Consider the following 14,032-nt stretch of genomic DNA (forward strand, 5'->3'; position numbering starts at 1 on the left):
GCTGTGCTGGGTCACCTGGGACACCAAGGGGAGTAATAGGTGCTCTGCTGGAGCTCTCGCCAGTGGGAGGTATCTCTGCATGCCTTTCTTTCTGGGAGCGCTAACAGAAAGCCTGATGGGCTCTACGGAGAGGTCTGCTGGATTCCCAAAGAACAAGCAGGAAGCTAGTCCCATATTTCCACCTCCATTTTGGGTTTTATAAGAGAAGTGCTGAGTTCTTGATATTCAGGACCTAATATCTATCTTTCTTTCTCTCCTCCTCTCCTTCTCGCTTGCTTTCCCTCCTTTCCTTTTCCCTCTCCCCTCCCCCATACTCCCCAGCTGCCTTTTAGTCTTTAATTAATTACTCACAGAGAAATACCTGCCACACCTTCATTTTTCCTTGCTGGCCCTTTTTATGAGGTGCTGTAGTGGTGTCTTAAAGAGCCAGTTCAGTTCAGCCTTTAGTCTGTAAGGGCCAAAGCACTATTTAGGGCAGCAAGTTGTTCCCCTTTACAAAATGCAGGATTTTAGATGGGATCTTACCATCCAGGCTGGTTTACTCTGATTATTTTAGATAGTAAGGGCCTAAAAACCTATGTCTCTGTGCAAATTCATGTTTATTTGTTTAAAAAAATTTTTTAATTAATTTTTATTTTCGTAAAATACATATAACATAAAATTTACCATCTTAAGCATTTTTAAATGTGCAATCAGTGGTATTAAATACATTCATTATGTTGTGCAACCATCACCACCATCAATCTCCATAACTCTTTTCATCTTGTCAGACTGAAACTCTGTACTCACTATATCTGTTTAAAATTTGTTTTTGTTTCATGTTCACATCTTCAGAGTCTGGAGAGCACACATACTAGCAGAAAAGCCTGGGTTTTAATATGTATGCCTAGTGTTCTGCACGGTTGTTCCAAGCCTCTGAGATTCCTTCAGCTTGAGGGAAAAAGTCCCCCTGTATGAGAAATGCTATGGGTGGGACAAGAAAGGTGATAGTTCTGCAGAAACACTGCTCAAGAGGCATTACTCCTGCCTAGGCCCTGTCAGCAAGGAGTTGGCAAGAGTCAAGTGGGGAAGAAGGAGGGGGACAGTGAGGATGGGGGAATGGTGCAGATGTCCCCTTGCTTTGAGGTCTACACATTCTTGGAGATTGACTACTGCGAGAACTTCACTGGCAGTGGGAGGGGTTCTCTGGGCAGGTTCTGTGCACCATGTTATAAATGTAGCCTCTATCTCCAGACTTGCTTCTTCCTGTGCTTTTTTTTTCCCCCTCTAAATTTTTTTATTTGTGAAATACACATAACGCAACATTTACCATCTTAACCATTTTTAAATGTACAGTTCATTGGTATTGAGTACTTTCATAATGTTGTGCAACCACCACCGCTATCCATCTTGAAAATTCTTTTCATTTTGCAAAACTGAAACTCTGTACCCATTAAACAATAACTCCCCATCTCCTTCTCCCCCAGCTCCTAGCAACCACCATTCTGCTTTTTGTCTCTATGAATTTGACTACTCTAGGTACCTTATTCAAGTGGCATCATCCAATATTTGTCCTTTTGAGAGTGGCTTATTTCACTTAGCATAATGTCCTCCATGTTTATCCATGTTTTGGTATGTATCAGAACTTCATTTCTTTTTAAGGCCGAATGATATTCTGTTGTATGCATATACCACATTTTGCTTCTCTGTCCATCTACTGATAAACATTTGGGTTGCTACCACCTTTTGTCTGTTGTGAATAATGCTGCAGTGAACATGGGCGTACACATACGTCTTTGAGTCTGTGCTTTCAATTCTTTCGAGTATATATCCGAAGTGGAATTGCTGTATAATATGGAATGTCTTTTTGTGTGTGTGTGTGTGGCTTGCCAGTATGGGGATCTGAACCTGAGACCCTGGTGTTGACAAGGCTATGCTCTAACTAACTAAGCTAACTGGCCAGCCTGGTATGTCTATTTTTAACTTTTTGAGGAACCCCCATACTGTTTTCCACAGTGGGTGTATCATTTTGCATTCCCACCAACAGTGTGTAAGGGCTCCAATTTCTTCATATCCTTGCTGATGTTTATTTTCTGTTTTTTTTTTTTTTTTTTTTTTTTAAATAATAGCCATTCTAATGAGCATAAGGTAGTATCTCATTGTGGTTTTGATTTTCATTTCCCTAATGATTAGCAATGCTGAGCATCTTTTCATTTGCTTGTTGGCCATTCATATATCTTTGGAGAAAGTCTGTTTGTGGCCCACCCCCTTTTGGTTTGTTCATTTTCCGAATCCCCCTTGACCTTGGTGTTACAAGGCAGTACTCTAACCAACTGAGCTAACCGGCCAGCCCTATTTGCCCATGTTTGAATCAGGTTTTTTTTATGTGTGTTGGGTTTTAGGAGTTCTCTATGTGTTCTGGATATTAATCACTTATCAAATACATGTTTTGCAAATACTTTCTCTCACTCTGTGGGGTGCCTTTTCACTCTGTTGATTGTTCTCATGCACCACAGTTTAAATGTGCCCTCTTACCTTCAGGCTTACTTCTTCCTGTGCTTTTAAAAATCCTAATGAGGGGTTCGTTAATAATGGTAAAACTAATACTTTTGTAGATAGAGTATCTTTTTCTCATCAGGCCACTTAATGGCAAGTAGGTAATTATTTTTCTGCTGACAGTCCTTGAGGGCTGGTGGGAGCCTTCCCAGTGGGACCACAACTTGACATCATCTTTGTTGCCAGTTCTCTGCATTCCTTAGGAGATAGTACCAGAAAGCCATGGCCATGCATGAGATTATAGCATCATAGACTCTTTCAAAAACATTTTGTGACTTTTGCTTTATCCTATATCTATACCATATTGTGTTTCAGCTTAGCTGTTACAAAATAAGTTGCAGACATCAGGACAGCATTAGGGATTGACCTACATACCCAGAAAGGACTTCAGAACCCATTGCCCTGGATGCCTCAGCTGCCAGTTGAGGCAGAGGCAGAGATTGGGAGTCTGGGTCTGATTTTGTCACGTTTGAAGTGATGCTAGAGTCACTGCTTACATCAGAGTCACCCCCAGTTCTCTGATAGCAGCCGGTTTGAGGACTGTTGGCATGCTGAGTAGCCACTTGGGGCTGTTTGTCCAAATGCTACTTGTGATACATCCAAGGAGCCTGGCAGAGTCTTGGTGTCAGTTGCTGCCTTTAGTGTGGATGACTCCCAAAGTGCCTCTCGGGTCCTCTTTGTTATTTGTTGTTTAGAACGAAGTTTATCATCTTGTTATTTGGCAACTTGCAATTTTGCATATTTCTTTATGACAAACAAAACAGATTAAATCTCTCCTCTTGGACTGTGGGTTTCCCCAAGGATAGAATACCATGTTTTATGTATATCTTCCCACCCCAGCCCCAAGTGCAGGACCTGGTGCTGGAGGTGCTCTGTATAGATTAGTGGCTGAATGAGTGGATAAATAACATGGTGCCCTGAGTCACAAGCAGAGACAGCTAAGATCGTTATAATTTGGTAGAGGAGAGGGGCCAGCACATCCTTAGCCTCCTTTGAACTCTCTTTTCTGATGAGCAGCTAGAAGGTCAAGATCAGGTTAAGAGAGCGTGCCCTTTGAATCGTGCTCTTGGATGTGGTTAAGAGGCCTGGGTCAGCCCAGAAACAGAGGAGGGGAGCAAATGTGGAGGGCTGACGCCCATGGGGACACCTTCTCACGGTGGTTTTAGGGAATAACAGGCTGGAACTTCCTATAAAGGCACTGCTTGGTGTGTGTGGAGAGCATGGGTGTGTCCTGGCCTGGGGTGGGTGCTTCCCCCTCAGATTGCAGACTATGCCCTATGAGGAACCCATGCCCTCATTGCTGGCTTTGGCTGTGGCTGTCTGTCACCCGTGGAGCTGCTGCTCTCCCCTGCAGGGTCACCGAGTGGCAGCTTGCAGGTGCTCGCCTGAATGATGTGGACAAGTGATGTGTGTGGCTGGTTAATCCTGTTAGTCCTTTTCAGGATACAGTGATCAGAGCTCATGTTGCCTTAGGAGGAGTAGACTTGCTGAGTTGGGGCTTGAGGAGCCTCCCAAAGGTCAGACAAAGGCTTGATTTTATAGAAGGGGAGTTATTTCCCCAAGGACTTTGCCTTCTATGCCTTTGGTTGTCTGTGGCCTCAAGTTGCTTAAATTCACAAGTGGAGAAGCTGGTGGCAGCAGCTCCCTTACATGCTGTGTCAGATGCCACTAGGAACTGGAAATCCACGTGCTACCATGGTGCTTTTAGGAAATCCTGTGTACTCACGGAGCCCCACAGGGTAGCAGTCCGTACTGTGAAATGTTGACAATGTGGGTGGCCATGGCTGCTCACAGAGGCCTCTGAGGAGAGGGCGGGGGGTGGCTCTTCTCAGCTGTCTGGTCAGTGTATTGTGTATGTGTGTTTTGCAGAATAAGCTTGGTCTCAAGAGCATATTGGGGGAGATTCAAACTGTCCCGCAGGCAGCAAAGTCTTGGTGGGGTGCGCTGGCTGTCACTGCTCAGACGTCCCTTATTTCACAGCCCAGTGGGAATAAGCATGGTCTGTTCCTCAGCTGGGGCCTCGGGGAAACCTTCAAGTGCCATAGGTGTTGTAGCTGTAAATCTGAGGTTTTTTCCTCCCCCTTGTTAGGTTATTTAAGGTAGAGTTAATTTCCTGAGCTTTTGTTTTGTTTTCATGACTGGTAATGAGAACATACTTTCTTTTATGGGATGGGTGGGCTTAACTGGAAGAGTACTTTTCCCTCTCTCCTTTAGCACTTCAGAGAAATAGCGAGAGTACTTATGGGATTTGGGGGAGCCTCAGGAGCTCGCAGGCAAATTGAAACTTGGGAAGAGTCGGCATGTTGGGGAGCTGTGGTGGCTGAAGTAATAAGTCAGGCCTGTCTTCAGCATGACAAGGAGGAGACCTTTCCTGTCCCTTGGCTGGCCCCTAGCTGTGTTGAATTTGACCTGTGCACATTTTACCAGGAAATGTTATACCCTTGAGGCAGGGGGGCAGCTGATTTGTGCACAGTGCTAAAAAATCCTGGAAAATCATTCCTTCCCCCTTCATTGATAAAACCAATTTTTTTCTTGGCTTTCCCCCTCTTCTTTATAACAAAAGGAATGTGAGAAAATATACATAGGCCAAAAACTATGCCCTTTTAACACTTGATCGCGAAAGCTGTCAGCAGGGCCTGCATTCCAGTGCGCCTGCTGCCTTCTTAGGGGAATGGTCTCCCCTCTCTTTCTCCTCTCCCTCCCATGTCCTCTTACGTTATGCCTGGATGATTGAGGTGAGAGGGATCTTGATGTACTGAGATAGCCGTGGGCTTTCATGGAGGCTTGGTTTGGAGGGAGGGGACGTGGCTGACCATGTAGAGAGGAAGGCAGCAGTGAGCCGGCCCAGGGATGGCTGGGAGAGAACAACAGTGGTGCTTGTGACTATGGTGTGCCACTGTGGCCGGGGCCACCAGCAAGGGGGCCTGCCGATTCCCACGGGCACAGTCTGCCTTCACCCTTGCAGGGAGTTCAGATACTGTGTGATGGTCTTAGAATCGCTGCAAGTGAACTCTTGCAAATCCCTTTTGCAGCCTGGTGGCCTGAAATTGATTACCAGGACATAGAAGAAATGGTTCTGTTTGTCTAGAGACCCCAGGCACAGCTGCTGCCCCCGTGGCCAGGGTTAGGTGTGTGGTTGGGGGAGGTGGTGTGGCTGAGAGGCCAGGACTCAGGTTTGGGTGCTGTGGGTGTGAGGCCCAGCTCTCACCCCTGCCAGGTGTGTGACTTGGGACAAGTTTCTTTCCCTTTCTGACACATAGTTTCCTTTTCTGGAAAAATGGGCTGACAGTAGGAACTACCCTTTAGGACAGTTTGAAGATTGAATTGAGGAAATGCATAAAAGCACATATATGGCATAGCACTCAGCATGTAGAATACGCTCATCAAGGTGTCCCTGTTGCTGTTAGCTACTCTTATTTTATCTGATTTCTCTGTTGTTCTTACCACATAGCCAAAGGTTTAGAGAATTATGTCTGAGATGCTTTCCACATCCATTGGAATCAAGTTTCCTGTGTATCTGGGAAGAATGAAGGATCCGAAGGGATTTTAAAAACTGAGTTAGTATGTTGGCACCCAAAGGTGTACTTGTTTTTCTTTCTCATTGCAGGGCAGCATGCAAGTTCTGGTGACTTATGGTGGCGATCCCATTCCTAAAAGCCCTTTCACTGTGGGTGTTGCTGCTCCGCTGGATCTGAGCAAGATAAAAATTAATGGGCTGGAAAACAGTAAGTGTCTGAATGGAGCAGAGATGGGTTGTTGAAGACCACCAAATGTGGCTGCCAGTTAATTTCCTTCAAAAAGACAGAATTTGCTTCTCTGCAAAAGCAAATTCTGTCTTAAGAGACTTGCAGTTGGACAGACTTGGGCTTGAGTTAGGACCATGCTGTGAAATAGTTCCGACTCTGCCTGCCACTTAACCTCTGCAAGTCTGTTTTCTAATTTTACAGTGGGGGTGTGGGGTTGTCAAGACCACTTACCACAGGAATACTGTGAAAATTAAATGAACTAATAATTCAGAGGCTGGCACATAGTCAACCTCAGTAACTGCTGGCATCCCAGTGGGAAGTTCTCATTAAAAAGAGAAGTTAGGGCACGTTACTTTCTGATGACTTTCTGTGTCAGCTATTCTTGGCAACTGAATCCACATCAGGGTTGACAGTCAAGCATAAAAGCCAACTCCCTGGCTATCAGAATCCGCGAGTATAAGGTACTCTCCACTCTGCCTTCATCCCAATATTCCTTTAGCGTGTCAGGGCTCTTAGTAAAAGCTCATTTCATTTATTTTAAATATCTCAATTTTTTTTATTAAGTAAAATTTCACATATGCATGAGTAAAGAGAATAGTATAATTTGAACACTGATATACTTACTGCTTCGCTTCAGAAGTTCAACATGTGCTCATGTTATTTTTTTACATAAGTAATACATAAATCCATTTTTCATCTAAAAAAATTACAATTAAGAGCAAGTTCCATTCTAACCAACACCTCTCCTGTTCCTAGGGTTAGCGAAATTTATCAGTTCATTTTCTCCCCTTCCAGACCTTCTCTCTGCATCTGTACGTGTAGATGTGGCAGTGGGAAACATTTGGCAATGTTATTTTGCATTAACATTAACCTGCTGTATATGCCTGTGTGTCCTCAGCCTGCCTTTGAAGCCGGCAGTGTGTCTTGGGAGTCATTCACATCTATCCCCTGGTTGGTGGTAACTGCTGAGTGGCCCCAGAATGGATGTACCTCAGTGGTGCACATTAACCTCGTTTCAGGGTCACACAGAGCTGAGTGTGTACCCCCAGGGTAGGCCTACTGTGTCTACCTGTGAGGGTTTCTCCAGGGTCTCAGCAGTGCCATTGGTCAGTGCCATGATTGATGTGTGACCCACGTGCACAACTTGTGACCGAGGCCAGCTCCCAGTTTAGAAGGCTCCGAAGTGAGAGCTTGATGTTGGCTTTTGTGGCTGGGGGGCAATCAGCTCTGAGCGTGTGAATGGTCACTGCGTAATCCTTTCATGCAGTCCTGTTGTATATTAGTCCATTTCTGTTGTTTATAGTAAAATGCCTGAAACTGGGTAATTTATAAAGGCATAAAATTTATTGCTTACAGTTTCAGAGGCTAGGAAGTCCACAGTCCAGGAAACACATCTGGTGAGGGCATTGTTCTTGTTGATGGTGAGTCTACAGCAACACAGGGTGTCACGCAAATGGCTTGAGGGAGAGAGAACTAAGCCTCTCTTTCCCTCTCCTAATAAAGCCATTATAACCACGCCCAGGACCACCATTAAACTATGAATGGTTAATCCATTTACTTAGGCGTGGTTCTCACAATCTAATCAGCTCATAAAGGCCCCACCTTTCAATTACTGTACTAGGATTTCCCACCCTCTTTTTTTTAAAAAAAGATGACAGGTAAGGGGATCTTAACCCCTGACTTGCTGTTGTCAGCCCCCCCCCCCAAGTGAGCTAACCAGCCATCCCTATATAGGGATCTGAACCCGTATCCTTGGTGTTGTCAGCACCGCACTCTCCCAAGTGAGCTAACTGGCCATCCCTATATAGGGATCCGAACCCGTGGCATTGGTGTTACCAGCACCGCACTCTCCCAAGTGAGCCACGGGCTGGCCCTTTTCCTACCCTCTTAACACTGTCACAGTGGGGCTTAAGTTCCTTCCAATCATGAACTTTAGGGGACTCATTAACCGCAACACCTTGTCATCACTCCTTTCTCTAAGGCACTGAGAGTTTTGACTTCAGAACAGGAAAAGTATGAGGCCAGTTAGGAAAAGCTTCTTTTCCTTTGGGAACTGGAGCCCTGAGACTGCCTCGCTGGTGGTTCTGCCGTGTTCTTGGCAGGTCCCGTATTGCCCCAGAGTCAAGATTTCCTTGGGTTATGGTGGCGCCCTGTGTTCCCAGCGCTTTTGTTTTGGTTAAAGTCTTTTCCCTGTTTTTTGTCAAATACAATAACATTAGGGTTTCCTGTGGCCCTGCTTTGCAATGTCCTTTTAGAAACCGTCACAGATCAGAATCAGTTCTCAGGACTTGCTTCAAGGCCCCCACATTTGCCAGCTCTGTGACTTTTGCCTTCTTGAAGGGGAGGAATGGCTTTAGGATTGAATTTGCTGCCAAGAATTAGTAAATAAACATTAACTTAGGGAGGTGTTTTGATATAAAATTAACACCAGAAGTGAGTAAAGAAGAGGATTGCATCAGATTATAACTTACTGGTCAGAAGAGCAGATTGTCAGTTCAAGGAAATTTAGGTTTGGGTCCCAGCTTTCCGGCCTGCTGGATATGTCACCCAGACAGGTTACTTGACCTCTCTGAGCCTCAGTTTCTCCATCTATTAAAACCATGGATTAATAATAAATACCCCATGGGGTTGTGGTGAAAACCGAAGGAGACCAAGTGCTGTGTTTGTGCTTGGCATGAGAAATGCACAGTAAATGATAGGTATTATTATCATCATTAATTAATTATTGTTCTTGTGCCAGTTGTTATGGAGGCATTTCAGCTGGTTATACTTAGTCTCTTGCTTGTCCTCTGCCCCAGCTGTTGCTTATTGTAGAGGCTGAGATAAGTCCTTGTATCCAAAGAGCTGTCATTTCCCTGCTCTTTATTGTCCTTGCTGCTGAAAAGGGTCAGCTCATTGCTCTGGCTTGTTTCCCTTTTCCAGGGGTCGAAGTTGGGAAGGATCAGGAATTTGCCATTGAAACCAGGGGGGCAGGAGGCCAGGGGAAGCTGGACGTGACAATCCTGAGCCCCTCTCGGAAGGTCTTGCCGTGCTTGGTGGCACCCGTGGTGGGCCGAGAGAGCAGCACAGCCAAATTCATCCCTCGGGAGGAGGGGCTGTATGCTGTGGACGTGACCTACGACGGACACCCCGTGCCTGGGAGTCCCTACACGGTGGAGGCCTCGCTGCCACCAGATCCCACCAAGGTTAGCTTTTGCTTTAGTCCCTCAGCTTGCCCCATTTTTGTCAAATATGACACCATAGTCCTTCCTTGGTCCTGCCTGCCAGAACTTTGGAAAATCATTTTGTGGTAAAAGTCAGTGTTCAATTGCTGGCTGTGTTTCTCCTACAATTCAGTATAAAGAGTTCCCTGGAAAACAACACCAAAAAAATAAATTAAAAAAAATAGTCCCCTGGAGAGCTGGGTCACACCCCTGCTCCTCCTCTCACTGTCTGGCTGAGAGACTTTGGTGAGGGGCTCTGTGTCTCCGAGTCCTCTGCCTTCATTTGTTAGTGTGATACCAGTACTTGATTCAAAGCCAGCCTGTGAGGGTAGGAGAGAGAGTGAATGTGGAGGCCTCAGCTCGGTGTCCGGCACACGGGCTGAGCTCACCCTACAGAAACTAAATAACATAAAAACGTAAAATATAATATATAAAATATAGAAGTATGTTCTCATTGTCAGTTCTTCCTAGTAGCCCTGACTTAAGGATTTTGGAGTATTTCGGGTGGCCTGAATGGCATGCATCTCGTAAACCTGTCTTATTTGTTGAATCAGAGATGAAAGTCTCATCTCTTCCTCTTTTATAGAAACCATTTAGTCTTTTATTACTCTGAATTTGTTGAGCAAGGAGTAGCAGCCAAAGCAACAGCAAGGTCCATGAAAGCCTTTCTGTGAACCCTCATCCCAGGAAACCTGTGCGTTGTATGTGTGTATTGTGTGTGTTGCACATGTATGTTGTGCGTGTGTGTTGGACTGGACGTTAGGTCTCAAAGCCCAGACCTGTGGTTCAGAAGAGCAAGGTGTGGCAGGAGAGAGCAGAGTCGTGGAGGGACTTCGATCGCGATTCCAGCTCCATGCTGCTGAGGACCTTGCCTCTCTCCTGTGCCTTTCAGTTGGTGATTGAGTTTTTAGGACTGTATTGTGGCTGTATCTCAGTGGTGTGTGTGAATTGTGGGTGTGGAAAGAAGTGCTGGCTGAGCAGTGATATCAATGCCAGGTAGAATTGACTTTTATTCTTTGTTCAAATAGGTGAAGGCCCGTGGTCCTGGCCTTGAAGGTGGTCTCGTGGGCAAACCTGCTGAATTCACCATTGACACCAAGGGAGCCGGAACTGGAGGTTTGGGCCTAACTGTGGAAGGTCCATGCGAGGCCAAAATTGAATGCTCTGACAATGGAGATGGCACCTGCTCCGTCTCTTACCTTCCCACTAAACCCGGGGAATACTTTGTCAACATTCTCTTTGAAGAAGTCCACATACCTGGGTCTCCCTTCAAAGCTGACATCAAAATGCCGTTTGACCCCTCTAAAGTGGTGGCGTCGGGACCAGGTCTTGAGCATGGGAAGGTGGGCGAAGCCGGGCTCCTTAGCGTTGACTGTTCAGAAGCAGGGCCAGGGACACTGGGCCTGGAAGCTGTCTCTGACTCAGGAGCCAAAGCTGAAGTTTCTATTCAGAACAACAAAGATGGCACCTATGCAGTGACCTACGTACCCCTGACTGCTGGCATGTACACGCTGACCATGAAGTATGGCGGTGAGCTCGTACCACACTTCCCTGCCCGGGTCAAGGTGGAGCCTGCTGTGGACACCAGCAGGGTGAAAGTCTTTGGGCCAGGAATAGAAGGAAAAGGTGGGTTTCATAAAAAAGAGAGAGGCTGGGATTTAAGGGCCACCAGAAACTCAGAGTAGGGGCTGCAAACTCAACCACCTTCAGGGGCCAGGCAAGGTGTAAGAAAACACTCACCTGTGGCCTCTGCCTTGGGAATTGGCTGGGGGAACCAGAGTGAAGGGGCAAGCACATTGTGTTTCCAGAGGCTGCACTACTGCCTGACCCCTGTTACCTGTTTCTCCATGTGAAATGGGGCCCAGCATTGTCAGCAGATTTTCTAGTTTTTCTGGCAAAGCCAGAAATTCTGATTTTCATGTGGAAACTCAACATATTTCATTGTTGGTACTTCACTGGAAAAAAGTTTAAAATGTCCTAGCTAACATCACATGTGCTACAGAGCAGGTCTGTCTTCACCCTTTAACCTGTTTTAGATCCCCACCTTTGTGTGAGCAGTTGTGTTGTGACTTGGCCAAGAATACCCTAGAAGGGTCTTTTTTTGGAGGGGAGGGAATTTTTTTTTTTTTTTTTTAAAGATGACCGGTAAGGGGATCTTAACCCTTAACTTGGTGTTGTCAGCACCACGCTCAGCCCGTGAGCGAACCGGCCATCTGTATATGGGATCCGAACCCGGGGCCTTGGTGTTATCAGCACCGCACTCTACCGAGTGAGCCACGGGCCGGCCCGGGAATTTTTGATTTAGAGAGCCAGCAAACCCAGTTGTCTGCTGTCACTGAAGTTAGACTTAATGTGTTCTGAAGTGCTGAGAACCTTGGTTCTGGGTCCAGCTTGTTGGCAACGTTCTTATTGTGTGATTGCTTTGCAGATGTGTTTCGGGAAGCCACCACCGACTTCACCGTTGACTCACGGCCCCTGACCCAGGTGGGGGGTGACCACATCAAGGCCCGCATTGCCAACCCCTCGGGGGCGTCTACTGAGTGCTTTGTCACGGATAATGTTGATGGGACCTACCAGGTGGAGTACACGCCCTTTGAGAAAGGTGAGTCCCCCTCTCCTTAGATATGACCCTCATTCAGAGCTGTGTTGGGTCAGTACTCCGAGTGGTTGGTGCTGACCTTGCCTTGTGGGCTTGGCCTGTCTCAGCAGAGGCATGTGCAAAGTGACAGGGAAGTATGGAAACCTCCCTCCCCTGGAGAGCCACATGCCCTCCCAGTGCCTAGCTTGCTGGCCTTGTGGTATAAATAGATGTGCTGAGCTTAGCATCAGCCTCATGTGAGCAGGTTATGGAATGATGTCACGGCATGCTGCTCATTTGTGAAAATTTTTGCCTATTAACTTCTTTCTTGAATATTAGTAATTTTTTAAAAATTTAAAAAATAAGAAAAGTATGAAGAAAAATATTAAAGCACTGTGTATCCCTATTACTAGGATATATGATCCCTGTAAATATTCTGGTATAGATATTTTCAGTCTTTTTGTAGCTGCATATCTCTTTTATTTCATGGATTTCTCTTTTTCTTTTGGTTAATGGCTGGATGGAGTTTCCTCAAATCAGGATAGTGTGCTTAAGATGACTGACTTGAATATAGTGATATTTGCTTGGTGGGGGTGGGGTGGGTGGGTTATGTGACTGCCAAGTGAATAGAAAGCATACATGAACAGTTTATAATTTTAAAAAATGAGATCACACCAGCATTACTGTTTTTTTTAATAAACCTGTTCTTTTCAAATAACATAGTATAGCTTGCAGACTTGAATGCTAGATAAAATCCTGAAGTAGAGTGCCATTTCCCACAAATAAGTGATGTGTGTAAATATGTATTCCTGTTTGTTGTTTTGAACAGGCCTCCACACAGTGGAGGTGACATATGATGATGTGCCCATCCCAAACAGTCCCTTCAGAGTGGCTGTAACTGAAGGCTGCCAGCCATCTCGGGTCCAAGCTCAAGGACCTGGATTGAAAGAGGCCTTTACCAACAAACCCAATGTCTTCACTGTGGTTACCAGGTAAGCAAGGCCCTGGGGTCAGTGTGTTGAGCCCTTGGTAGTTTAACTGCTTTAGAAAGGTTTTATGGCTGTACCCTACATAATGTGTCATGGTCTCCCAATTTTTGGTAAGATGCATTTTTTTTCATGATGTGCATTTTCTTCTGTAGAGATGTATGTTACAGAGAAAGGCCAAGTATACCTAAAAACATATCAAAAACTTCTTGATACTAGTCTTAAAGCTTCTGAGCAAACTAGGACAAAATGGAAGCTCTTTAACTTAATAATGTAGGAATTTATATCCAACCTCATGTATAAATGAAATATTAGAGGTATTCCTATTAAAATTGGTCACAAGGCATGTGACCACATGTGACCACATTGTACTTGCAGTCCTAGCCAATGCAATTAGATAAGAAAAATAAATGAAGGATAAGTATTGGAAAGGAGGGGTCGGTCAAAGCTGTCTTCATATTATACTATTAAGAAATTCCCTTTGTTAGAGGTGTTGTTGAGTTGGATAGGTACAGTTTATAAAGGGATTTTAAGTGAATTTTGGCAACAAGCAGATCAGCATGAACTGTGCACATTTCACTTTTTTCCCCACACTTTGCAGAGGAGCAGGAATTGGTGGGCTTGGCATAACTGTTGAAGGACCATCAGAGTCAAAGATAAACTGCAGAGACAACAAAGATGGCAGCTGCAGTGCTGAGTACATCCCCTTTGCTCCAGGGGATTATGATGTTAATATCACATATGGAGGAGCCCACATCCCTGGTAAGCTATTTTTTGGAGAGGAACCCATAGAATAATTGATGTTGCATGAAAACAGGCTTGATTTTGTTTCTGTCTCTGAGTAAGGAAACAGTCTGATACTCGTAGTGGCTGCAAAGAGAATGTTTTTTAGCATGAGGTCAAGAATATCTCACTTCCCAATAGAACCAGTAATAAGACTAAAAGCAATGGCTTAGAGTTTTAACTGGAAATGGTTGTTCATGT

The 14,032-nt window shown here is 45.2% G+C and overlaps 1 protein-coding gene across 1 annotated transcript in view; it reads left to right on the forward strand.

Moving 5' to 3' along the window:
- FLNB (filamin B) overlaps positions 1 to 14,032 on the forward strand; it is a 132,646-nt gene that overhangs the window by 79,703 nt on the left and 38,911 nt on the right. The window contains exons 19-24 of the mRNA XM_063113504.1: positions 6,143 to 6,260; positions 9,204 to 9,466; positions 10,513 to 11,110; positions 11,913 to 12,086; positions 12,892 to 13,054; positions 13,650 to 13,810. Of these exons, the coding sequence (XP_062969574.1) occupies positions 6,143 to 6,260; positions 9,204 to 9,466; positions 10,513 to 11,110; positions 11,913 to 12,086; positions 12,892 to 13,054; positions 13,650 to 13,810 (1,477 nt within the window). The remainder of the gene's footprint in view (positions 1 to 6,142; positions 6,261 to 9,203; positions 9,467 to 10,512; positions 11,111 to 11,912; positions 12,087 to 12,891; positions 13,055 to 13,649; positions 13,811 to 14,032) is intronic.

The sequence above is a fragment of the Cynocephalus volans genome, chromosome 11, assembly GCF_027409185.1.
Source record: "Cynocephalus volans isolate mCynVol1 chromosome 11, mCynVol1.pri, whole genome shotgun sequence".
In the NCBI taxonomy this organism is placed as follows: Eukaryota; Metazoa; Chordata; class Mammalia; order Dermoptera; family Cynocephalidae; genus Cynocephalus; species Cynocephalus volans.